This window comes from Mesoplodon densirostris, chromosome 9 (assembly GCF_025265405.1).
Source record: "Mesoplodon densirostris isolate mMesDen1 chromosome 9, mMesDen1 primary haplotype, whole genome shotgun sequence".
In the NCBI taxonomy this organism is placed as follows: Eukaryota; Metazoa; Chordata; class Mammalia; order Artiodactyla; family Ziphiidae; genus Mesoplodon; species Mesoplodon densirostris.
Window position 1 is genome coordinate 66,812,358 of NC_082669.1, and position 26,608 is coordinate 66,838,965.

The 26,608-nt window shown below is 44.4% G+C and overlaps 1 protein-coding gene across 6 annotated transcripts in view; it reads left to right on the plus strand.

Moving 5' to 3' along the window:
* CHN2 (chimerin 2) overlaps window positions 1–26,608 on the plus strand; it is a 340,775-nt gene that overhangs the window by 312,383 nt on the left and 1,784 nt on the right. For 2 of the 6 annotated variants that reach the window (XM_060107857.1, XM_060107861.1), the window contains exons 3-5: window positions 2,450–2,623; window positions 6,321–6,398; window positions 10,690–10,795. In XM_060107857.1, coding sequence (XP_059963840.1) covers window positions 2,450–2,623; window positions 6,321–6,398; window positions 10,690–10,795 — 358 coding nt within the window. Of the gene's footprint in view, window positions 1–2,449; window positions 2,624–6,320; window positions 6,399–8,877; window positions 9,016–10,689; window positions 10,796–26,608 lie in introns of all 6 variants that reach the window. The other 4 variants (XM_060107863.1, XM_060107859.1, XM_060107860.1 and 1 more) reach the window with 4 other exon arrangements.

Below are 26,608 nucleotides of genomic sequence, written 5' to 3' on the forward strand. Positions count from 1 at the left end.
CAACTTGCTCTGGGATAAGAGAGTTTGGGTTTTTTGGGGATTTTTTTCTGTGTTTGTTTTTTTTTAAATAAAACATAATTCTAAGGCTATGCTACTATTCTCCAGTGGCCACTGTTTAACCTCATACTTCCTCTGAGCAGCAGGAGAACTGAAAACTGATCATTAAATGTTTGGAATATCCATCATTACCTCTCAACTCTCCATATTTTACATAATTTAAATATTTTTAAAATTAACTAGACTTTATTTATAGCATATAGAATTGTATTCGTTTGCAAAAACAATATTTTTATACTTGTTAGAAAACATCTTCATTTTAATAAAATGTCAGTATTTAACTCTACATAAAAACACTGTCATTTCAGACCTTAAAATGAAGTTTATAAAGAAATCAAAAATAGAATTATCCTATAATCCAGCAAGTCCACTTCTGGGTATATACCCAAAAGAACTGAAAGGAACAGATCTTTGTACACCCACATTGATAGCAACATTGTTCACAACAGCCAAAAGGTAGAAACAACCCAAGTATCCATCAGTGGATGAATGGATAAACAAAATGTGGTATATACATAAAATGGAATATTATTCAGCCTTTAAATGGTATCTTCTTCAGGAAATTCTGTCATGGGCTACAATATGAATGAACCTTAAGGACATTATGCTAAGTGAAATAAGCCCATCACAAAAGGACAAATACTGTATGATTCCACTTCTATGAGACATCTAAAGTAGTCACATTCATAGACGCAGAAGGCAGAATGTGGTTGCCAGGGGCCGAGGGGAAGAGGGTCCAGGGAGTTACTGTTTTATGGGTACAGAGTTTCAGCTTTGAAAGATGCAAAAAGCTTTGGATATGGGTGGTGGTGGCTGCACACAGTGGGAAGGTACCTAACGCCACTAAACTATACACTTAAAGTGGCTAAAATGGTGAATTTTACGTATATTTTACCACATTTCTAAAAATTTGTTTTAAATGAAGTTTGTGAGAATTCAGTGAGTAAAAATGACTAATGAAATAACTTAAGAATAGCTGGGCAGGTATCCTTATATTTTCTATCACCATATGTGCTATTTCTTCTATTTAACTCTCATGTAGTGTTCCTCACACTTCAGACTTCACATATATTATTTGATCCTCATGATAACCCTAGGAGTAGGTGCTATTATATCCAAACAAGAAAACCAGCCTATTCTGTTTAGTTCAGTTCACCAACATTTATATTCACTAAATAGATCTATCAAATGTTATTGAAGTTTACTGGAGCTTTGCTGAATTTCTCATGTTGATAAAGCTAAGATAATTAGAACTGGTTTTGTCTTTGGAAGGGGATAGACAGAGAACTCAGCCAGTAAACATGACATGAAAATCACGTAATGACAAAAATTGTTTTCTGACGATTTTACAAAAGTTTAGATCCTCTCAAATCCTTAGTGTAGTTAAGTGCTTTTATTTAAAGCAACTGATTACAGTATTCATTATCATGTGTGTATAATATGTATATAAAATATAAAAATGATATTATTATTCTTTACACCTATAAAAACAATCAGTATTAGAAGGTACTTTGAATAGATACCAAATCAACTTTGAACATCTTCAGCATTAAATTTTCCGGAATGTAGACTGGTGCCTTGTTATTGTTAGAGAAATTCCATCAGTGGATACCAACTGCTAATAAGGCTTTTAATGTGCACATTGAACTTAAAAGCACCTTTTCAGTTTTGGATCTTGATGAGCTTTATAAATAATTAGTCTTATCATCACATTACATGGCATTGTTCTAAATTGTAAACTCTCGGGTACTCCCACCGATGTCCAGTTAGACAGTATTTCCACTCAACAGGTGTCAAAATAAGGCAAATAGAAAGGAGAACAGCCTACTGAAACTGCCCAGCAAGGATGACAGGAGTAAAAAGTATGGCCAACTCTCCAGGAAGGCTAAAGAAGATGCCAATGGTCATGGGTCTCTCAGACCAAAGATTAGAGATTCCTACAGAGACAGTCATCATGTCTTCCATAAAAGGAGTGTCACGAACTTAAGGGAAACAACCTAGCAAAAGTCCTAGGTGCCCTTTATGAGACACAATTTGCTCTGGGAATCCAAACCCAAAAGCCCTCATATGGACCCAAAGTTTCCAGTTCCAAAAGGGAAAAGAAACATACAAGCAACCTGGCTAATTACCAAAACTATCTCCATGAGATGTTCTATTCTTATGGTCCAGCCACAGAGAAGGCTTATTGAGAAAAAGGGAATTATATAAGTTTCACGAGTAAAGATAGATTTCATACTCATCTTGTGGACAGCATCACCTCTAAGGGGGATGGGTGTTTCAGAGAGATACAGCAAACTCTGGGTGTTTTCATTTTTATTTTTGTTAACATATAATTTGTGTTGAGCTTTGACAAAAGGGCCAGGCAAGCTTAATGTGGCTTCTTTGTTTACAGACTGTGGATTGAACGTACACAAACAGTGTTCCAAGCATGTTCCCAATGACTGCCAACCTGATCTCAAGAGGATCAAGAAGGTGTACTGTTGTGACCTGACAACACTCGTGAAGGCTCACAACATGCAGAGACCCATGGTGGTAGACATATGCATTCGGGAAATTGAAGCAAGAGGTTTGGAAAAAAAACACCTGCTTATTGTAGTGATTTTATTTTTACCGTTGTCAAGGAGACTTTCTTATAATTGTTAAATTGACTCTCCAGTACTGATCTTGGGGAGATGGTCTGCCCAGGCCCATGCACACGTGCCCGCATGCACACACGCTAAATCCAACCAACGACATCAATTTCTGTGTCGTACGTAAACCATGCATGTATGCATTTAACACACACTTGCTAAGCATTTATCATGTGCTACACACTGGGGATATAAAAGTCACAGTTCACACCTTCAAGAAATTCGTAGCATAATATGCAGAATCGGGGGTTGGGGGCAAATAAATAAATGCTGTGAGTACATGTATTCAAAACACTATTTAAAAAAAACCACGGAGTCACAGAGGAAAACATTTTAATCTTATCTGAGGAGAGTTCAGAAAGGGTTTATGGCAGAGGTGAGGTTTGAATCGAGTCTTTGAAATTGCTTCTATTAAATAAGTAAAGAAATTTTTGGTCAACCCATATATTTTCTACCATATAGAAATTCACTCCTAGTATTGGTTCTGTTTATTTCAAAGAGGAGAGTTAAAAAATTGAAAAGATCTATTCATTGAAAATTGAGAAGGCAAGGAAGATAGATACATTTCAAAGAAGAGATTCTTTATATTATGCTTGAGTCATCTTTCCTTTATTTGTGCTTTGGCCACTTTTCAGTATCAAAATGTTCAGTGATATGGTGGATAGAGTCTGGTTAGGGAGAACTGGATTGTTGGATGTAATTTGGATAATTGGAAAGGCTTTTACCATTGTTGCCATGTATTTACCCTCCTATAGTTGGTATCCATCATTGTGTCCAAATTGGCTTAATATATTCTACAGGTATTTATGCATTCGCCAACCATCCCATTCTTTCCAAAACAAAACAAAAGAGGATATTGTAAGTTGTTATCCCAAACCTTTTAGAGATAGGAAATTATTCCCTCTTCCATACAGGATGAAAACGATAGCTATTCTGTTCCCTTACGACTTGCTCATTTCATCTCAAATTGTAAGAAATGCCTCCTGCCTTTTGACTGCTGTGTCTGTCAGAGCTGAATGGGAGCTTTGAAATCTGGTGAAGCTGTTGATGCAGGGGCTGAGCTGAGTACGAGTTGAGGGGGGTGCCCTGCCTCTGGATGAGTGGCTGGGAAGAGCAGCCCTGGGTCCTGCTGTTTAGAGGACTCCGCGACCCCAAAGGGTCAGATCATCAGCCTCTCCAGAGCCTGCAATCAGGACTTGTGCTTCTCTAAAGAAGCTGGGATCATCCCATAGTGATCCTCATCAGAGACTGCTAATAATTTGGGCAAAGTTACTACCACATCTGGTGTCTAATGTGTCCACGGGGAGCACAGCACTAAGCATGTCTAGTACAAGAGCTAGAATAGCACAAGTTAGGAATTTATACGGAAGTCACAGCAAAGGGACGAGCTACAGGCATTAGGGGCCTGTGCATGTGAACAGAACCAGAGGATGGGCTGGAAGAAATTCACGTGATGCTTGCCATTCCCAAGCATCACGTGATGCTTCATTACCACCACTGCCAACATCTTAGCCTGTGTTCCACCCATAGCAAATTTCTTATTGTTCTCCAAATGCTTCTATTGCCACTTGTTTCTGCATGATATGGCAGAGTGAAAAGATCATGAACTTGAAGTTAGATTCCCTACCCCTTCTCATATTAGCTATAGTATGACCTTGGGCAAGTTACTAACTCCATTTGAATATCTATTTTCTCATCTTTAAAGTAACAGAATCAGTTGTACCTCTTAAGGTAGTTATGAGGGTTAAAATGAGTTGATCCATATAAATGACCTAGTACAGGGCCCAACATAATAGGACTCAACTGTGTTATTTCTTTTGGTTTTTTCTTGGAATGACCAACTCCCCTAACTCCACCTCCAAATCTGTGTGTCTAACCAATGTACTTAACCCATAGCTTTCAATGCTGTCACAGAGACCCCAAATAATAGTGTCTTCATAAAAGATAGAAATCTCTCTCTCCGGCAGCAGCCCAGGGCTCATGGAGCAGCTGCCCAGGAACAGGAACCCAGGCCCTGCAAGCTGTTGCTCCGTCATCCTTGAGTGCTGCCCTCATCTGCATGGTCCCAGATGGTTATCACCGTCTCATCTGCATTCCAACCAACAGCAAAAGGGCATACCCTTTCTCTTCAAGTCCATGACCCAGGCGCTGTACAGGTCACTTCTGCTCTCTTCACACTGGCCAGGAGTTAATGGCCTCTGCGATGGATGTTGTTCTAAAAACCAAGGGTTTTATCACAACAGAGGAAGTGGAGAACTAGTATTAGACAGGGAGCTGGCAGCCTCTGCTAACTCTGGCAAAGTCCAGCCTGTCCTTCATGATGTCCTTTAAAGATAGCTCCTCAGTAAGACCTTCCCCATGGCCTATTCTATCAAAAGGCAGTGTCAGTGTCCACTGCACTGTGCTCCCCTGTGCCACTGTGTCCTTGCCTCTGTTGCAGTGCAGGTTACAACTGGACTGGAGCATGCTTACATGCACCACCAACTAGAACAGGATGACACCAGGCCTCATCTTGTGGGACAATTCAGTTGATCGGTAGTGGCATCCTAGACAACTGTCCTGAGACGAATTCTGAAACTGAGTGGGGCTCAGTGGGAGAAAAAGCTGAGGTCAATTAAGAATGTCTCTTCTGGTCACAGGAGAGAGGAGGGGGAGTATTTATGCCATGCATTTGTTGTCTCTGATGCAGACCTGATGTCAACCCTTATATATGGCAGATAGTACATGTGAAAAACAGAAATGCATGTTAGTTATCAGGAGTTTGACAGAGTATACTGCAGCAGCAGTAGAAGCTATTTATTTGCTTATTTATTATTGCTGTAGCTGTAGTTTGATAGCAGCTAGTTTTTGACATAAAAGGTCTGAAATCTTAAAAAAAAAAAGTCTGAAATCTTGTCCTCTATCCCTTCTGATACTTTGGAAATATCTTAACAAATCAATGAGATCTAGGAGCAGAACCCACATCTTTTTCTTAGCCTAAATATACAGTGATCAAGTTTCCAGAATCATTCAGTAGAATTTTATTTTCCTGCATCTGTTTGTATGATGGTATACCAGGTATACCATCATACATTTGGAGAACAATATGAAGGTATACCAATTAAATCGATCATATGTAGTTAAACATTTAACATATTGTCATGTTTATGATGAAACATATAAGGCTATAAAATCTGGATAGTTCCAGTAAAATCAGGATAATATGTACCACACACATGCATACTTGTATTGTGTACCTAGCACACTGCTACATGCAGTATGGCAATATGGATTGAGATGATGCTGTGAGGAAAATAGTTTGCTGCAGTGAAATCACATCCAGCTGTCAGATGAACAAAGGAAGCAGGAGACCACGGTTGATGAGAATCTTGACCATGGGTTCACTTTGCAAAGCCAGGCAGGAGGAATACCAGATCGCTGAGGCCTCCACTGCCACACAAGCAAACGAAGACAGACTTGCACAGAAACCGAGATGGACAAGTTCAAGTTCTGACGTGACAGTATGTAATATATAAGAGCACTGACTATATTTGCTTATTTCCTGATAGCACGCAGTGTAGATAGGAAATCAGATTCTTTTTTAGATGTTCTAGGAAGCTAAAGTTAAAATCTGTCTGTCCCTTTTTTTAACAGGATTAAAGTCAGAAGGGCTTTATAGAGTTTCCGGGTTTACTGAACACATCGAAGATGTCAAAATGGCATTTGACAGAGGTAGGCTTGCACTTTCTTAAGTGCCAAATGATTTATCCTTAGCATCCTCTCTTTTGGAACCAGATTTTACTCATAATGGGAATGGGTTTATTAGAGCTACTGAGAGCTGTTCTTTAGGAAGCCAAGGAGTAATGGTTTACAAATATCATAGTTCTCTGCTTCTCTGGGGAAAGTGTTTTTTTAAAAGTCATGGACAGTTGACCATATGGAGAAGTGGGTTTAAAATACTACTTGAGGGCTTCCCTGGTGGTGCTGTGGTTGAGAGTCCGCCTGCTGATGCAGGGGACACAGGTTCGTGCCCCCATCCGGGAAGATCCCACATGCCGTGGAGTGGCTGGGCCCGTGAGACATGGCTGCTGAGCCTGCGTGTCCGGAGCCTGTGCTCCGCAACGGGAGAGGCCACACAGTGAGAGGCCCGCGTACCACCAAAAAAAAAAACACTACTTGAAAATGATCAGACAGCATTTGGTGCCATTAAGGTTCTTGACTTTGTTGCCCAACATTTATGGTCAGTTCACATGGCACCAGGGTACCTTCTGCATCCTCCATCTCAGATCCCTTTGATTTCTTCTCCCAAAGCTCCAAAGAAGAGAGCATAGGGATGGGGGTACCCCTGGCACTGAAGTAGGGGAAGTTTAGGAGGTAACTCCTTTTGTTCTTTGTGACTGTGCCATACATCCTCTAGGCCATATTCTTTCTTAGGTCAGATATCATGAGCCAACTTGGGAACTTATTAAATATACAGATCACCAGGGCCCACCCTGGGGACTCATTCAGGAAGCTGAGTGAGCCCAAGAATCTGTATATCTGTTGAATGATTCAAATACTTCTGGTACAGCCAATCAGAGATGGAACGTCTAGCCCACTAGCTAGGACCTGCACTCTGCAGAGTAGTAGGCAAGGTCACTGCTGATCTAGCTGCCCTGTCTGTCCAGGCTCATAGCCAGTTCCTCCTGTCTGTATACTTTGTACCCCAGCAATACTGAAATACACCCTCCCTCTTTTCATGAAGAAGCACCTGGGCTCACATTGCTCTGTCCATCTAGAATGTGTTCACATCTCTGCCTGCAAGCACTTAACCTATTCATCAGGTGTCAGCTCAAGTCTTTCCTCTGTCATGACTCCTCCCCAACCTCCCCAAGCTGACCTAAGAATTCCATTTCCTTTTCCTCTGCCCGCCCCCTTGTTTCCACATGTCTCCAGCACAGCCGTCTTCTTATTTCCTTGTAATTGTTGAGTTGCAGGCCTGACTCCCAGTCTAACTAGAGTTATTTGAAGGGAGTACAGTTGGCCTTCTATATCTGCAGGTTCCATATCCGTAGATTCAACCAATCATGGATCAAAAATATTTTTTTTAATTCCAGAAAGTTCCAAAAACCAGAACTTGAATTTGCCACATGCTGGCAACTCTTTATGTAGCATTTACATTGTAAATAATCTAGAGATGATTTAAAGTATACTGGAGGATATGCATAAGTTATATGCAAATACTAAGCCATTTTACATAAGAGACTTGAGTATCCTTGGTTATGGTGTCCACACAGTGGGAAGTTCCTGGAACCAATCCCCCTTGGATACTGAGGGACAACCATATGTCTTTTCTTCTTTGATGCACTAGGGATTAATAGTGCCTGGCACATGGTAGATTCTCAATAAATATTTGTTAAATACATAAATAAGGGGATCAGATGGCATATCTGCTACACTCTTATTGTTTTCTGTACATTAGCTTTTTTAATCCTCAGAACCAAATTTGCTGAGGCATTTGTTCTTTCAAGTCTCTGTATAAAGGAAAATGCTAATAGTCCCTATATGATTGAAACATTTTTCTATCCAAAAAGTTTTATAGACTGCAACAATTAAATTGGACTGATATTTACTAATGGTAAAACAAAAAGTCAAAAAATGTCTTCAGAATGATTGTAAAAATAGTAAGAAATATAACATTACCTATACATGAGGGAAGGTTAAAGTTTCCCAGATTAAAGTCCTAGGGACTAGGGGAGAAATAATCAAGTGAAAAGAAACTTCAGTAAGCCTGAAAGAGACACTAGAAACTGAAGATATTCAACCATTATTTTCTGTATGTGATCTTCAAATCCAAGTCCAAAGAATAGTAAATAAGAGATTCTTGATTTTTTAACTTCAAATTAGATTGTTATTCTATTATGAACCTTTGTGTCTAGAATATAAATTACTGTGCTAGATTTCTATTTAGCAAATTACCAGGGGCTGGGACCCAAAGAACTATTTTAAGTCTATTTCACTACTTTTTTGGCTGCACTTACCCTCAGACCCAAAATCCCTCTCACCAAACTTCTTTTGTTACTTCCTGCATCTCAGTGTTATTAGAAGCCAAAGTAGTCAGCTGAAACTTGTAAAGGAGCATTCATTGTTGGATCTTTTTTTCTTTCTGGGCATGCTTTAACTTGGTGAAATAAGGTCCTAATTAGGAATTGGATCATTTATTGTTTTTCAGATGGTGAAAAGGCCGATATATCTGCCAACATCTATCCAGACATAAACATCATCACTGGAGCCCTTAAACTGTATTTCAGAGACTTACCCATTCCTGTCATCACCTATGATACCTATTCCAAATTTATAGAAGTAGCAAGTAAGTATGGAGAACTAATTTTTTAATGGCACCAAAGTTTTAAGTGCAATGCTTTTGACTTCAAGAAAATTAAAACTCAGACCTGATTAAATTATTGCATGAGGATTTGCTTTGCCAAGCGAGGTCACAATGGTACAGTTAAGAGAAAACCAGGCATAGTTCACCAGCTGAGTTGACCCAGTACTAAGCCAGCTCTACTTGGCTGAAGCTAGGTGCCAGGCAGTTCTGTCTCTCCCCATCGTTTCTTCTATGCTGGGAACCAGCACAGTCAGGCTTACTCTGTTATATGTTGAAAGCAGAATGTTTCTGCAGCAAACAATCAGATGTTCTTCAATGAGGACTGTATAGATTAACTACTTTCATCTATTAGGCAGAATCCCATTGCTAATCAATTAAAGTCATACCCTAGGTTTTGCACATTGATGCTGTTCAAAATTAGTAATAGGCCCAGAATATACTGTGTCAGCTACTATACTAGGAACTCTCACCAATATCTTCTTGTTTAATCTTCCCGTCTACCTGATGAATCACGTACTCTAATCCCATTGTACAGAGGAGGAAGGCTAGGCTTGGAGAGCTGAGCTCACAGGTCCAGGGGTGGAACGTCAGCATTGGACTTCCATCAATCCATAGCTGCTCATTCAGGGTTTGGCACTTGGGTCACCACCGTCAGGAGGGAGAACCATAGTGTGTATATGTATGTTGGGGTGTGGGGGGAATTGCACTACACTTTGTCCAGGAGCATAGTGAGGAAGGGGAGATTTAGGTGCTAGAATGAATGACATAGAAGTCAAGCACACCTCAAGGAACTTTTTATTTAAAAAAATATATAACCTTTAAAGGTATGTGTTGCTAAATATAATAACAAGATGCCTGATGGGGAGAGACGTGGGCAGGCTGGGATTAGTGCAAGGTGTACTTTCCAGATGAGCTGTGGCCCTACTCCCTAGTGAGAGCATTCTTTCCTGGGTCCTGGTGGTCTTGGGGGAGAAGGTTCTGGCAGCAGGGTGCCCTCCCTGGAGGAGTGACCAGGGGAGCTTTCTTTGAGTGGCTGCCAATACCTATCAGAGTCCTAAAAAGCAGAAGCATGCATGCTTCCTCCCGTTGTTAACGTACCTACTATCTACTTCCTAACCTGGACGGCACACTGGGGTTAACCATGCCAACATGCTGGTGAAAAGTGCCATCAGTGCAGACTGAGTTGGCTGGCTCACCTTCCAGTGCCCTTGCATTGTAGAGCGTATTCCGTCATGGAAGCCTACCACAGAAAGAGTTGGTAGACAACTTCAAGAGAATGCTCCCAAGTGTGGTCCAATTTAAACTAAAGCTGGGGATAGTGAGTTTTCTAGCAAATCCAGTGTTCAGAAGATGGGCAAAACACAGTCGGTGCATGTGCCACCAGCAAGCATCTACAGGGCTGCAGATTTCTGGAGGGCAAGGACCATGGGCAGCCTCCTGCCACACAGCCAGTGGACGTTCAACACGCATGTGGTTCCCAGCCTCAGAGCCTTTTCTGGAATACGGCAAGACATGGAACACATCGATTACTTTAAGTGAAATGTTAGTAGACTGCCCCTTTTTCTGCAACCTGAACAAACCGGACTTCTTGTTACTTCCCTGAACACTTTAATGTTTCAACACTGCACGAATATTCATTACGTGTGATCTTCACAGAAATCTCCAGTGCGGATGAGAGGCTGGAAGCGGTCCACGAAGTGCTGATGCTGCTTCCTCCTGCCCACTATGAGACCCTCCGGTACCTGATGATCCACCTAAAGAAGTAAGTTGACACCTCCTCGGCGCCGCTTCTGCAGTCCCTACCTGCCCCGGGCAGTTAACGCATCAGGAAAAGTTCACAGCCTCCCCAACCTGCTGAGCAGACAGACCGCCCTTCAGAGTGAATTAGGCCGCCTTCTCCAGCCCAGCCCCATTCATAACTGCCAGGCACTCACTCTGTGGCAGGGGCTGCTCCGTGCACTTTAGATGTGTTATCTCTATGAGGGGGATACTGTTGGATGATACTGCTGAAACTTGGGGAGGTTCAATAAGTGATGCAAAGAGATGCAGTAAAGCCAGGACTGAAACCCAGTCCGAGCCGTGGCCCTTACTGTGTCTTAACCATTTGCCTGCACTGCCTCCGCCTCTGCATCTTCCTCCTACGCCAGCCTTGTGCTCTGTGTTCTGTTCATCCTCCTGCTCACGAGGGTCCCAGATTCCTGAGGCTGCCTTCCTTCTGGACAAGCACATTCCCACTCTGATCTCTTGTTTTACTGGACATGTTAATTATCTATCACGGAGGAACAAATTGCCCCCAAGCTTAGTGGCTTAAAACAATAAACATTTGTTATCGCGCAGTCTCTGTGATCAGGAATCCAGGTGGCTTCACTGGGTGCCTCTGGTTCAAGGTTTCTGATGAGGTTGCAGTCAAACTGACAGCCAGGCTACAACCTCCTCTGAAGGCTTGAGTTGGGGAGCGTCCACTTCCAAGGTCCGTCACATGGCGTTTGGCAGGATTCAGTTCTTCAGTGGCTAGTAGACCGCAGGCCTCTCTTGCTGACTGTTCTCTGGAGGCCACCCTCAGTTCCCTGTCCTACGGGTCTCCCCATAGGCAGCTCACCCAAATGGCAGCTGGCCGCCCTTACAGCAAGCAAGCATGAGCACCCAAGATGAAAGATAGTCTTTCTGTAACCTGATCTCAGAAGTGATATCCTGTTGCTTTTGCTATACCCTGTGTGCTAGAAGCAAGTCACTAGGTCTAGCCCGTGCTCTAGGGGAGGGGGTTACAGAAGGGTATGAATTCCAGGAGGCAGGGATCAATCACTGGGAGCCATCTCAGAGGGTGCCTGCCACAGAGGGCTGCACACTGGGTTATCTGTGTGAGAGCACGTGAGACAGATGGAGATGGCTGTTCACAGGATACTAAGTCTCTGGTTCTAGACTCTTTTACCTAAACCATGGATCTCTTTCCTTCACTGTACTTGTATAGTGAAGTCAATCAGTTGGTCTTTGAGATGTTGGAAGGATCAGGGTGCTTCTGTGTTTCTGGAAGTTACATGGCAACAGCCCATTCTTAGATTAAAAAAAAATTGTCTATACCAACTTACAGATCCATTCAGTAAGTGAAAGGAAGTGGAGAACACTGTAGAAACACTAAGGTATTGAGGTTTTAATTTTTCTGCCTTTAAAACATATAAATACTCTTGCTCATATTCAACGTGATCAGGGATGTAACATGTAGCTTAGAAGAGTCCCATTTTGATTAATTTATTTTTTAAATGTATTTATTTTATTTATTTTTGGCTGCATTGCGTCTTTGTTGCTGCATGTGGGCTTTCTCTAGTTGCAGAGAATGGGGGCCACTCTTCATTGCGGTCCACGGGCTTCTCATTGTGGTGGCTTCTCTTGTTGTGGAGCACAGGCTGTAGGCGTGCGGGCTTCAGGAGTTGTGACTCGTGGGCTCTAGAGCGCAGGCTCAGTAGTTGTGGCGCACGGGCTTAGTTGCTCCGTGGCATGTGGGATCTTCCCGGACCAGGGATTGAACCCACGATCCCTGCATTGGCAGGCAGATTGTTAACCACTACCACCAGGGAAGTCCCTGATTAATTTATTGAATTTAAGAGTACAAGTAATTTTTGGATTAAAAAAAGACTAGAATGTCAGCGTGGCTTTTAAATAGCTCTAAGTTATTTCTTTCAGTGCTCAACTGTTACACTTTGGAAGGCAAAGTATCATTATCAGTAGAAATGCTGACGTGCCAGTTGAATCTTAAATGCCAATTATTTAGTATTTTTCCTATGGTGGGTTTGCTAGCCATCTTGTTTGGTCAGGTGTGGTGCCTGACTTAGTGGGGAAATACGAGCACTTTGAAAGTGAAGTATGTCCTCTTTCTTACCTCCCTCTTAACTTTGCAAGGTGAAGGTAATACAAGCTGAATGACCCTTCCTAAAATAATGCTAAATGGCTAGTGTTAATTAGCTTCAAGAGAATAAACACAAAGGGATGGCTTTGTGTGCAAAACCTAAACATATGTTAATCCTATTTTGCTCTTCTTTGGAGAATGTAATCCCTTTTACATCTCTTAGGAACATCCTAAAACCTAAATCCTTAAAGCAAAATATCAGAGAGATCATAATTTTATTCTACTTGGAAGGTATTAAGGCAACTTTGGAGTTTTAACTTCATCTTTTAAAGGCTTGGCAGTTCTTGGACGTGGATGTTGAAATGATGATTTTCTTTTTTTTTTAATAATTTATATTGGAGTATAGTTTTTTTTTTACATCTTTATTGGAGTATAATTACTTTACAATGGTGTGTTAGTTTCTGCTTTATAACAAAGTGAATCAGTTATACATATACATATGTTCCCATATCTCTTCCCTCTTGCGTCTCCCTCCCTCCTACCCTCCCTATCCCACCCCTCTAGGTGGTCACAAAGCACCGAGCTAATCTCCCTGTGCTATGCGGCCGCTTCCCACTAGCTATCTATTTTACGTTTGGTAGTGTATATATGTCCATGCCACTCTCTCACTTTGTCACGACTTACCCTTCCCCCTCCCTATATCCTCAAGTTCATTCTCTAGTAGGTTTGTGTCTTTATTCCTGTCTTACTCCTAGGTTCTTCATGACATTTTTTTCTTTTTCTTAAATTCCATATGTATGTGTTAGCATACGGTATTTGTCTTTCTCTTTCTGATTTACTTCACTCTGTATGACAGACGCTACGTCCATCCACCTCATTACAAATGCTCAATTTCGTTTCTTTTTATGGCTGAGTAATATTCCATTGTATATATGTGCCACATCTTCTTTATCCATTCATCCGATGATGGACACTTAGGCTGTTGCCATCTCCTGGCTATTGTAAATAGAGCTGCAATGAATATTTTGGTATATGACTCTTTTTGAATTACGGTTTTCTCAGGGTATATGCCCAGTAGTGGGATTGCTGGGTCATATGGTAGTTCTACTTGTAGGTTTTTAAGGAACTTCCATACTGTTCTCCATAGTGGCTGTACCAATTCACACTCCCACCAGCAGTGCAAGAGTGTTCCTTTTTCTCCACACCCTCTCCAGCATTTATTGTTTCTAGATTTTTTGATGATGGCCATTCTGAATGGTGTGAGATGATATCTCATTGTAGTTTTGATTTGCATTTATCTAATGATTAATGATGTTGAGCATTCTTTCATGTGTTTGTTGGCAGTCTGTATATCTTCTTTGGAGAAATGTCTATTTAGGTCTTCGGCCCATTTTTGGATGGGGTTGTTTGTTTTTTTATTATTGAGCTGCATGAGCTGCTTGTAAATCTTGGAGATTAGTCCTTTGTCAGTTGCTTCATTTGCAAATATTTTCTCCCACTCTAAGGGTTGTCTTTTGGTCTTGTTTATGGTTTCCTTTGCTGTGCAAAAGCTTTGAGGTTTCATTAGGTCCCATTTGTTTATTTGTGTTTTTATTTCCATTTATCTAGGAGGTGGGTCAAAAAGGATCTTGCTGTGATTTATGTCACAGAGTGTTCTTCCTATGTTTTCCTCTAAGAGTTTGATAGTTTCTGGCCTTACATTTAGGTCTTTAATCCATTTTGAGCTTATTTTTGTGTATGGTGTTAGGGAGTGATCTAATCTCATACTTTTACATGTCCCTGTCCAGTTTTCCCAGCACCACTTATTGAAGAGGCTGTCCTTTCTCCACTGTACATTCCTGCCTCCTTTATCAAAGATAGTGGGTTTATCTCTGGGCTTTCTATCCTGTTCCATTGATCTATCTTTCTGTTTTAGTGCCAGTACCACACTGTCTTGATTACTGTAGCTATGTAGTATAGTCTGAAGTCAGGGAGCCTGATTCCTCCAGCTCCGTTTTTCGTTCTCAAGATTGCTTTGGCTATTCGGGTTTTTTGTTTATCCATACAAATTTTGAAATTTTTTGTTCTAGTTCTGTGAAAAATGCCAGTGGTAGTTTGATAGGGATTGCATTGAATCTGTAGATTGCTTCGGGTAGTAGAGTCATTTTCACAATATTGATTCTTCCAATCCAAGAACATGGTGTATCTCTCCATCTATTTGTATCATCTTTAATTTCTTTCATCAGTGCCTTATAATTTTCTGCATAGAGGTCTTTTGTCTCCTTAGGTAGGTTTATTCCTAGATATTTTATTCTTTTTGTTGCAATGGTAAATGGGAGTGTTTTCTTGATTTCACTTTCAGATTTTTCATCATTATAGGAATGCCAGAGATTTCTGTGCATTAATTTTGTATCCTGCTACTTTACCAAATTCATTGATTAGCTCTAGTAGTTTTCTGGTAGCATCTTAAGGATTCTCTATGTATAGTATCATGTCATCTGCAAACAGTGACAGCTTTACTTCTTTTCCGATTTGGATTCCTTTTATTTCCTTTTCTTCTCTGACTGCTGTGTCTAAAACTTCCAAAACTATGTTGAATAAGAGTGGTGAGAGTGGGCAACCTTGTCTTGTTCCTGATCTTAGTGGAAATGCTTTCAGTTTGTCACCATTGAGGACGATGTTGGCTGTGGGTTTGTCATATATGGCCTTATTATGTTGAGGAAAGTTCCCTCTATGCCTACTTTGTGGAGGGTTTTTATCATAAATGGGTATTGAATTTTGTCGAAAGCTTTCTCTGCATCTATTGAGATGATCATATGGTTTTTCTCCTTCAATTTGTTAATATGGTGTATCACGTTGATTGATTTGCGTATATTGAAGAATCCTTGCATTCCTGGAATAAACCCCACTTGATCATGGTGTATGATCCTTTTAATGTGCTGTTGGATTCTGTTTGCTAGTATTTTGTTGAGGATTTTTGCATCTATGTTCAGCAGTGATATTGGCTTGTAGTTTTCTTTCTTTGTGACATCCTTATCTGGTTTTGGTATCAGGGTGATGGTGGCCTCGTAGAATGAGTTTGGGAGTGTTCCTCCCTCTGCTATATTTTGGAAGAGTTTGAGAAGGATAGGTGTTAGCTCTTCTCTAAATGTTTGATAGAATTCGCCTGTGAAGCCATCTGGTCCTGGTCTTTTGTTTATTGGAAAATTTTTAATCACAGTTTCAATTTCAGTGCTTGTGATTGGTCTGTTCATATTTTCTATTTCTTCCTGATTCAGTCTTGGCACGTTGTGCATTTCTAAGATTTGTCCATTTCTTCCAGGTTGTCCATTTTATTGGCATGTAGTTGCTTGTAGTAATCTCTTATGATCTTTTGTATTTCTGCAGTGTCAGTTGTTACTTCTCCTTTTCATTTCTAATTCTATTGATTTGAGTCTTCTCCCTTTTTTTCTTGATGAGTCTGGCTAATGGTTTATCAATTTTGTTTATCTTCTCAAAGAACCAGCTTTTAGTTTTATTGATCTTTGCTATCGTTTCCTTCATTTCTTTTTCATTTATTTCTGATCTGATTTTTATGATTTCTTTCCTTCTGCTAACTTTGGGATGTTTTTGTTCTTCTTTCTCTAATTGCTTCAGGTGCAAGGTCAGGTTGTTTATTCGAGATGTTTCCTGTTTCTTAAGGTGGGATTGTATTGCTGTAAACTTCCCTCTTAGAACTGCTTTTGCTGCATCCCATAGGTTTTGGGTCGTCGTGTCTCCATTGTCATTTGTTTCTAGGTATTTTTTGATTTCCTCTTTGATTTCTTCAGTGATCACTTCGATATTAAGTAGTGTATTGTTTAGCCTCCATGTGTTTGTATTTTTTACAGATATTTTCCTGTAATTGATATCTAGTCTCATAGCATTGTGGTTGGAAAAGATACTTGATACAATTTCAATTTTCTTAAATTTACCAAGGCTTGATTTGTGACCCAAGATATGATCTATCCTGGAGAATGTTCCATGAGCACTTGAGAAAAATGTGTATTCTGTTGTTTTTGGATGGAATGTCCTATAAATATCAACTAAGTCCATCTTGTTTAATGTATCATTTAAAGCTGTGTTTCCTTATTTATTTTCATTTTGGATGATCTGTCCATTGGTGAAAGTGGGGTGTTGAAGTCCCCTACTATGACTGTGTTACTGTCAATTTCCCCTTTTATGGCTGTTAGTATTTGCCTTATGTATTGAGGTGCTCCTATGTTGGGTGCATAAATACTTACAATTTTTATATCTTCTTCTTGGATTGATCCCTTGATCATTATGTAGTGTCCTTCTGTGTCTCTTCTAATAGTCTTTATTTTAAAGTCTATTTTGTCTGATATGAGAATTGCTACTCCAGCTTTCTTTTGGTTTCCATTTGCATGGAATAACTTTTTCCATCTCCTCACTTTCAGTCTGTATGTGTCCCTATGTCTGAAGTGGGTCTCTTGTAGACAGCATGTATATGGGTCTTGTTTTTGTATCCATTCAGCCAGTCTGTGTCTTTTGGTGGGAGCATTTAATCCATTTACATTTAAGGTAATTATCGATATGTATGTTCCTATTCCCCGTTTTCTTAATTGTTTTGGGTTTCTTATTGTAGGTCTTCTCCTTCTCTTGTGTGGCTTTTTTTTTTTTTTTTTTTTTTTTTTGTGCGGTACGCAGACCTCTCACTGTTGTGGCCTCTCCTGTTCCGGAGCCCAGGCTCCAGACGTGCAGGCTTATCGGCCATGGCTCACGGGCCCAGCCAGTCTGCAGCATGTGGGATCTTCCCGGACCGGGGCATGAACCCGTGTCTCCTGCGTCGGCAGGCAGACTCTCAACCACTGTGCCACCAGGGAAGCCCCTCTTGTGTTTCTTGCCTAGAGAAGTTCCTTTAGCATTTGTTGTAAAGCTGGTTTGGTGGTTCTGAACTCTCTCAGCTTTTGCTTGTCTGTAAAGGTTTTAATTTCTCCATCAAATCTGAATGAGATCCTTGCTGTGTAGAGTAATCTTGGTTGTAGATTTTTCTCCTTCATCACTTTAAATATGTCCTGCCAGTCCCTTCTGGCTTGCAGAATTTCTGCTGAAAGATCAGCTGTTAACCTAATGGGGATTACCTTGTGTGTTATTTGTTGTTTTTCCCTTGCTGTTTTTAATATGTTTTCTTTGTATTTAATTTTTGACAGTTTGATTAATATGTGTCTTGGCGTATTTCTCCTTGGATTTATCCTGTATGGGACTCTCTGTGCCTCCTGGACTTGACTATTTCCTTTCCCATATTAGGGAAGTTTTCAACCATAATCTCTTCAAATATTTTCTCAGTCCCTTTCTTTTTTCTCTTCTTCTTCTGGGGCCCCTATAATTCAAATGTTGGTGCATTTAATGTTGTCCCAGAGGTCTCTGAGACTGTCCTCAGTTCTTTCCATTCTTTTTTCTTTATTCTGCTCTGCAGTAGTTATTTCCACTATTTTATCTTCCAGGTCACTTATCCGTTCTTCTGCCTCAGTTATTCTGCTATTGATCCCTTCTAGAGTATTTTTAATTTCATTTATTGTGTTGTTCATCGTTGTTTGTTTCATCTTTAGTTCTTCTAGGTCCTTGTTAAATATTTCTTGCATTTTCTCTATTGTATTTCCAAGATTTTGGATCATCTTTACTGTCATTATTCTGAATTCTTTTTCACGTAGACTGCCTATTTCCTCTTCATTTGTTTGGTCTGGTGGGTTTTTATCTTGCTCCTTCATCTGCTGCGTGTTTTTCTGTCTTCTCATTTTGCTTATCTTACTGTGTTTGGGGTCTCCTTTTTGCAGGCTGCAGGTCCTTAGTTCCCGTTGTTTTTGATGTCTGTCCCCAGTGCCTAAAGTTGGTTCAGTGGGTTGTGTAGGCTTCCTGGTGGAGGGGACTAGTGCCTGTGTTCTGGTGGATTAGGCTGGATCTTGTCTTTCTGGTAGGCAGGTCCACGTCTGGTGGTGTGTTTGGGGGTGTCTGTGGACTTATTATGATTTTAGGCAGCCTCTCTGCTAATGGGTGGGGTTGTGTTCCTGTCTTGCTAGTTGTTTGGCATAGGGTTTCCAGCACTGTAGCTTGCTGGTCGTTGAGTGAAGCTGGGTGTTGGTGTTGAGATGGTGATCTCTGGGGGATTTTCGCCAGTTGATATTATGTGGAGCTGGGAGGTCTCTTGTGGCCCAGTGTCTTGAAGTTGGCTCTCCCACCTCAGAGGCACAGCACTGACTCCTGGCTGCAGCACCAAGAGCCTTTCATCCACATGGCTCAGAATAAAAGGGAGAAAAAGTAGAAAGAAAGAAAGAGGATAAAAGAAAGTAAAAAAGTAAGGTAAAATAAAAATAAAGTTATTAAAATAAAAGAACAATTATTAAGAAAAAATTATTTTAAGTAAAAAACAAACAAACAAAAAAAAACGGACGGATAGAATCCTAGGACAAATGGTGAAAGCAAAGCTATACAGAAAAAATCTCACACAGAAGCATACACATACACACTGACAAAAGGAGGAAAAGGGGAAAAAATAATAAATCTTGGTCTCAAAGTCCACCTCCTCAATTTGGGATGATTCGTTGTCTATTCAGGTATTCCACAGATGCAGGGTACATCAAGTTGATTGTGGAGATTTAATCTGCTGCTCCTGAGGCTGCTGGGAGAGATTTCCCTTTCTCTTCTTTGTTCGCACAGCTCCCGAGGTTCAGCTTTGGATTTGGCCCCGCCTCTGCATGTAGGTCACCGGAGGGCGTCTATTCTTCGCTCAGACAGGACGGGGTTAAAGGAGCCGCTGATTCGGGGGCTCTGGCTCACTGAGGCCGGGGGGAGGGAGGGGTACGGCGTGCAGGGCGAGCCTGCGCGGCAGAGGCCTGCTGACGTTGCACCAGCCTGAGGTGCGCCGTGTGTTCTCCCGGGGAAGTTGTCCCTGTAAGGTTGGATCTTAACAAATGGCATTGCAAAACAGAGGAAAGCTTCAAGTGAGCTTTATTAGGGGGCGCTCCCGTGCGAAGTTCACTGGTCCGAGAGAAAGGGGCCAGAGAAGTCGCACCCGGGCGAGGGTTGGGCAAGATTTTATAGGGGAAGAAGGGAAAGGGGTGTGGTGAATCTGGGAGGGCGCAGGGTATTCCTTATTTGGTGGTCTCTTCGGGTATCGTGGCGATATCTGGTGCTGGTTACATCAGTCTTGGGACCGCTAGTCCCGCCCCTCGAAAGGTGGGAAGGCTGGGCCGGGTGGAAAGTCCCCAGGTCAGTTCCTGTAACTGGGTGGTCCGGAAAGTCTCCAGGTCAGTTTCTGGAACTGGGTGGTCCGGAGAGTTTTGGTCTGATGCAACCTGTGAATCTGATTGCGTTTCCCTGCCTCGGGACAGTTGGCCTTACATCCCGACATCTTTGGTGTAATGGGGCGGCGTTCTGATCTCTGGCTACTTCATGCTGAATGGGGGCGTTGAAAGGGGAGTCGGGCGACCATTGGTCCGAGGCTTAGGGGAGACCAGTGGGGGGTTCTGTAGGAAGCAAGGTGTAAGGACCAAGGAGCATTTGGTTTGTGGTCATCCGAGAGACTTCCTCCATATGCCTGCGAAGGAACCGAAGAAAACGGGGCAAACATGAGCAAGATACAGATGAGAATTAAGGGGCCTAAGATTGGTGTTAGCCAGGTATAGAGGGTGGTTCGCCACCAATCGAAGCAATGGAGGGCGTTTACGTTGTCTTTGACGAGTCCTGTTTCATTGATGTAGTAGCAGCATTCCTCCTGTAGGAAGAGGCAGGTATCTCCTTTGTCGGCCATCAGGAGATCCAGGGCTCGTTGATTCTGGAGAGCGACTCGGGCTATGGAGGTGATTTGGCGCTGGAGAGAGAAGATGGAGGCAGCGGAGGCTTCAATGGCTAGCTGGAGTTTATGTTCTAAGTCGTGGGATGTTGAAACACTATGTGTTAGAGCTCCCCACCACCGAGGCCTGCAGCGACCAGGGAGGAGGCGAGAGAGATGCCTGCGACCAGAGGAAGAAAGATAGCTCTTTTCCGTCGGGTAAAGGGTGGCGTGATTAGCGAGGAAAATTCGGCTTGGCTATACAGTGTGAGTTGTGGGACAAGAGTAACGGGGATACATGGGAAGGGGGAGGAAGAATTTATCTCTTTTGTGAGGGAACCATTGCACCACAAAAACATGCCTGGTGGTGCTTCAATTGATGTGTTTACCGTGAGGGATGTGTTGCAAAGAAACCCAGTATCAGCTAGATTTGGGCGGCTGCCTTAACAGATGGTGAGATTTTTTGAATCAAGGAATATGGGGACTTTTAACGGGGAAAAAGGTGGGTTTGGGGAGGTGTAGGAAGTAGAATTGAAGGTCTGGTCGAGTGGGACAGCAGCCAAGGGTGGCCAGCCAAGCGAGGCACATAGAAAGCAGTCGGAGATGTTACCTATTCCTGTGTGGTTGAGTATCTGTCCTGAATTGCTACTTCTTTAGGAAGCTGGAGGGCCTCCAGGAGCTTTGCAATGAGGGAAGCGTTGACCACTGGGGATCCCTTAGTGGTCAGAAATCCACATTCCCTCCATAGTGCTGAGTGGCTGTGTGCAATGAGAAAGGCATATTTAGAGTCTGTGTAGATGTTAACCCTTTGGTCTTTGGAAAGGTTAAGGGCTCGTGTAAGTGCGATTAGTTCAGCCTTTTGGGAGGTCGTTCCTTCTGGGAGGCTGTTAGCCTTGATAATAGTTGAGATAGTTACCACTGCATAGGCTGCTTGTCGGCATCCGTCAGGACCGAGTATCAAACTACCGTCCACAAAGAGAGTGCGGTCCGGATTTGAAAGAGGGGTGTCAAAGAGTCCCTCTCTTGGTGGTTTGAAGGCTTCTATGACATGAGGGCAGGAATGGGATGGAAAACCCCCAGTGCCAGAGATAGGCAGGAGGGAAGCCGGGTTCAGGCGAGGGGAGAGATCAAGAGAAATAGCTGGGTTTTCACTGAATAGTAGGTGGAACTCCTGGATGCGGGAGGGGCCCAGGAGGGAGAGAGACTTTTGGCCTAGGAGGTCGACCAGCCGGTGGGAGGAAAACACGGTTAGTGTGTGGGCCAGAGTCAGTTTGAGTGTTTGTTTGGTCAGTTCGGCTGCTGCTGCTAGGGCCCGAAGGCATGGTTGCCATCCCCAAATGGTTGGGTCTAGCTGTTTGGAGAGGTAAGCCACGGGGCGGTAGGAAGGCCCTACAGGCTGGGCAAGGAGTCCAGTGGCTATTCCGGCCCGTGCATCCACAAAAAGGTGAAAAGGTCGGTTTGGGTTGGGCAGAGAAAGGGGAGGAGAAGATATCAGAGCATTACGGAGGGTGAGAAAGGCCTGTCGAACGGCGGAAGGAGAGGTGAGGGGTCCTTGAGGGGTTTCTTTAGCAGCTAGATATAAGGGTTTAGCGAGGAGAGCAAAGTTAGGGATCCAGTGTCGGAAAAATCCTATAAGGCCCCAAAAGGAGAGAATTTGTTCTGCTGTTTCTGGAGGCTGGAGTTCACGGATAATCTGGGTGTGATTGGCTGTTAGACCTTTTGTGGTAGGGGTAAGGTGGAGCCCCAGGTAGGTTACAGAAGATACAGATAACTGAGCCTTGGCTGGGGAGACCCGATAACCGCAAGAGCCAAGGTAATTGAGGAGGTCTGCAGTATGTTGTCTTGAGAGGCTGAGAGATGGGCTACAAAGGAGGAGGTCATCTACATATTGAAGGAATGTGCTGGGCGTAAGGGAGCAGGAAGTGAGGTCCCGTGCCAGCGCCTGACCGAAGAGGTGAGGACTGTCGCGGAAGCCCTGGAGAAGAACTGTCCAGGTGAGCTGACTGGAAGTATGAGTATCCGGATCCGTCCAGGTAAAGGCGAAGAGGAAATAGGAGTTGGGATGTAGGGGGATAGTGAAAAAGGCATCTTTGAGATCCAGAACCGTAAAGTGGGTTGTGGATGGGGGGATATGGGAGAGCAAGGTGTATGGGTTTGGTACTACTGGGTGGAGAGGAATTATGGCCTCATTGATTAGTCGGAGGTCCTGGACCAGGCGATAATCCCCAGAGGCCTTGCGGACAGGCAGGATGGGGGTGTTGCAGGGAGTCAGTGGGGATAAGGAGTCCCTGGTTTAGGAGTCTGGTGATCATAGGTTGTAGGCCCCTAAGGTGAGTCTCAGAGATGGGAAATTGGGGCCTTGATGGAAATTTGGAGAGGTCCTTTAGGCGGATGAGGACGGGGGAATGGTGTGTTGCTATTATGGGCTTAGAAGTATCCCAGACTTGGGGATTGATTGGGTTCGGTGTGATTGGAAGAGGGCGATAGGAGGGGGAGGGTTCTAGAGACAGGCCGAGAAGAGGAAGCAGGAGTTGGGAGGAGGGGGCCTTAGGGTCAAGTCTAACCAGCTGGATGGAGGCCCCTAAGTGGAAAAGGACATCTCGGCCTAGCAAGGGAACTGGGCAGGATGGTATGACTAAGAAGGAATGAGTAAAAGGGAGTCCTTCGATATGACATGGGAGTGGACCGGTCTGGAGTGGGAAGGATGGTTTGCCATCAATACCCATGACCGAGATCTGGGAAGGAGAAACTGGCCTGGAATAAGTAGGCAGGACCGAATAGGTAGCTCCCGTGTCCATCAGAAATGAGATGGACTTACCCGCTACCTGTAGTGTTACCCTGGGCTCGGCGAGGGTGATGGGGGGGGGTCTTCGAGTCCAGGCGCCGTCAGTCGTCAGCCAATCCCAGCAGTTCGAGTGGTAATGCCGTTGGGTCGGCCTGACCCCCACGTGGAGATGCTGAGGGAGGGCCAGTCGTAGGGCAGTCACTCTCCCAGTGGCCCGTTAGCCCGCAGCTGGGACAGGGCTTAGAAGGAGGTCGAGGATTGGGACATTGGCGAGCCCAGTGGCCTTCTTTTCCGCATTTGAAGCAGGCCCCCAGCGGGGTTGCCTTTTGCGGACCCCGTGGATGCTGTGATCCATGGGAGATGGCCAGACTTAGGGCGGCTACAAGAGCTTGGGTTTGGAGGGCCACCTTCTGGTGCATCCGAGCCTGTCGGCTGGATTCTGCCAAATCCTCACGGCCATTGTAGACTTTAAAGGCCATCTTTACCAGATCTCGAATAGGGGTTTGAGGGCCATCTTCTGCTCGTTTTAATTTCTTTCGGATGTCCGGGGCTGATTGGGTGATAAAATGGGTGGCTAGGACCGCCGCCCCTGCCGGGGTGTCGGGATCCAGCCGGATGTAGAGAGTTAAGGCCTCTGTAAGGTGATTGAGAAAGATAGCTGGAGTTTTGTTAGGTTCTTGGGTTATCTTTTAGTTTTTCAAAATTGACTACCTTATGAGCGGCAGCCTGCATGCCAGCCAGGAGGCATTGGATCGTGAGGTCACATTTACGATGGCCATCTTGGCCATCCTGATAAGTCCAGCCTGGATCGGTGCCAGGTATGGCAGTCACTCCGACAGGCATGGAGTTGTTGGTAAGGTGAACCTACCTGATCTGCATGGTTTTGGGCAGCAGTGTGAATTCTTTCCCTCTCATCAGGGGTCAGAGTAGAAGATAGGATCACAAAGATTTTGTGCCAGGTTAGATCATACTTGAGAGAGGTAGTGAAATTCTCTGATGTAGTGGGAAGAGTTGGCAGAAAAGGAGCCTAATTGCTTTTCTATTTGAGAGAGATCTTGGAGGGAAAAGGGAACATGAACGCTAATCCTTCCGCTCCTGCTACCTCCCTCAGAGGGCAGAGGAGATTTGGATATTGGGAGTCGTGAGAGCGTGTATGTGCACTAATTGGCGAGGCAAGGGGCGTGGGAGGAGAAACCGTTGAGGGAGGCAGGGGAGCGGTTGGATGGGCCGGAGCGGGTTCGGGAGGAGGAGGGACCGCTTCAGGGTTGGGTGGAGGTTGGAGAGGAGCTCTGGAGGGGGGAGAGGCGAGAGATTCGGGTGGGTCGGCTAGCGGAGGGGGGTCATCGTCAAAGGAAATTAGGGGCTTGGATGTAGGAGATGTCTGTCTGGCAAGAAGGATCTGGGAAGTGGAACAATCAACGCAGAGGGAAGGGCGGGAGCGGAAATACCAGAAGACCTGAACATAGGGGACCTCGGGCCATTTGCCCGTCCTGCGGCAGTAATTATCTAGATCACGAAGGATGTTAAAATCAAAAGTCCCTTCAGGAGGCCATTTTGGATTGATTGTCTAGAGGATATTGTGGCCAGGCCACAGTGGAATAGAAAATAAGCCGTCGGTGACAGAGCTCTTAGGAGAAACCGAGGGCTGTAAAATTGGCTAGGAGACACCCCAGGGGCGTCTTAGAATCTGGTTTCGATTGTGAGGTTCCCATGACCCCCAGTCTGTCCCTGAGTGAATGGAGAAGAAGAGAGGCGTCCCTGGTCTCAGTCTCCAAATCACGGCAGGTCGGAGGGTGGTCAGGCAATTGGGACGTCTCCACAGTTGCCCAAGGCCCAGAGAGAGGACGGAGGAGTCCCTGATGCGGCCGCGATTAGGGCCAGGGAGTCCGGTGGGTAGGGACTCTGGGGTTCAGAGGGAACGAGGGAGGGGGACTTACCCCGTTTTCTGCCGGATCGGGTGGATGAGTAGAGGTTCCCTGGTTGTCTCCTGGGGGAGGGGAAAAGCGGCCCGCGCAGTAACCTGCGGGGTTTGGTACCGCTCCCGGGTTTTGGCACCAAATGTAAGGTCGGATCTTAACAAACGGCATCACGAAACAGAGGAAAGCTTCAAGTGAGCTTTGTTAGGGGGTGCTTCCGGGCGAGGTTCACTGGTCCGAGAGAAAGGGGCCAGAGAAGTCGCACCCGGGCGAGGGTTGGGCAAGATTTTATAGGGGAAGAAGGGAAAGGGGTGTGGTGAATCTGGGAGGGCGCAGGGTATCCTTATTTGGTGGTCTCTTCGGGTATCGTGGCAATATCTGGTGCTGGTTACATCAGTCTTGGGACCGCTAGTCCCGCCCCTCGAAAGGCGGGAAGGCTGGGCCGGGTGGAAAGCCCTCAGGTCAGTTCCTGTAACTGGGTGGTCTGGAATGTCTCCAGGTCAGTTTCTGGAACTGGGTGGTCCGGAGAGTTTTGGTCTGATGCAACCTGTGAATCTGATTGCGTTTCCCTGACTCGGGCCAGTTGGCCTTACAGTCCCTGGATCCTGGAACCCTGGCAGTGGCGGGCTGCACAGGCTCCCTGGAAGGGAGGTGTGGAGAGTGACCTGTGCTCGCACACAGGCTTCTTGGTGGCGGCAGCAGCAGCCTTAGCGTCTCATGCCCGTCTCTGGGGTCCGCGCTTTTAGCCGCGGCTTGCGCCCGTCTCTGGAGCTCCCTTAAGCAACGCTCTTAATACCCTCTCCTCCCGCACCAGGAAACAAAGAGGGAAAAAAAAGTCTTTTGCCTCTTCGGCAGGTGCAGACTTTTTCCCGGACTCCCTCCTGGCTAGCCGTGGTGCACTAACCCCTTCAGGCTGTGTTCACGCCGCCAACCCAGTCCTCTCCCTGCGGTCCCACTGAAGCCTGAGCCTCAGCTCCCAGCCCTGCCCGCCCCAGCGGGTGAGCACACAAGCCTCTCGGGCTGGTGAGTGCCGGTTGGCACTGATCTGTGCGGGAATCTCTCCGCTTTGCCCTCTGCACCCCTGTTGCTGTGCTCTCCTCCGCAGCCCCGAAGCTTCCCCCCTCCGCCACCCGCAGTCTCCGCCCGCAAAGGGGCTTCCTAGTGTGTGGAAACCTTTCCTCCTTCACAGCTCCCTCCCACTGGTGCAGGTCCCGTCCCTATCCTTTTGTCTCTGTTTATTCTTTTTT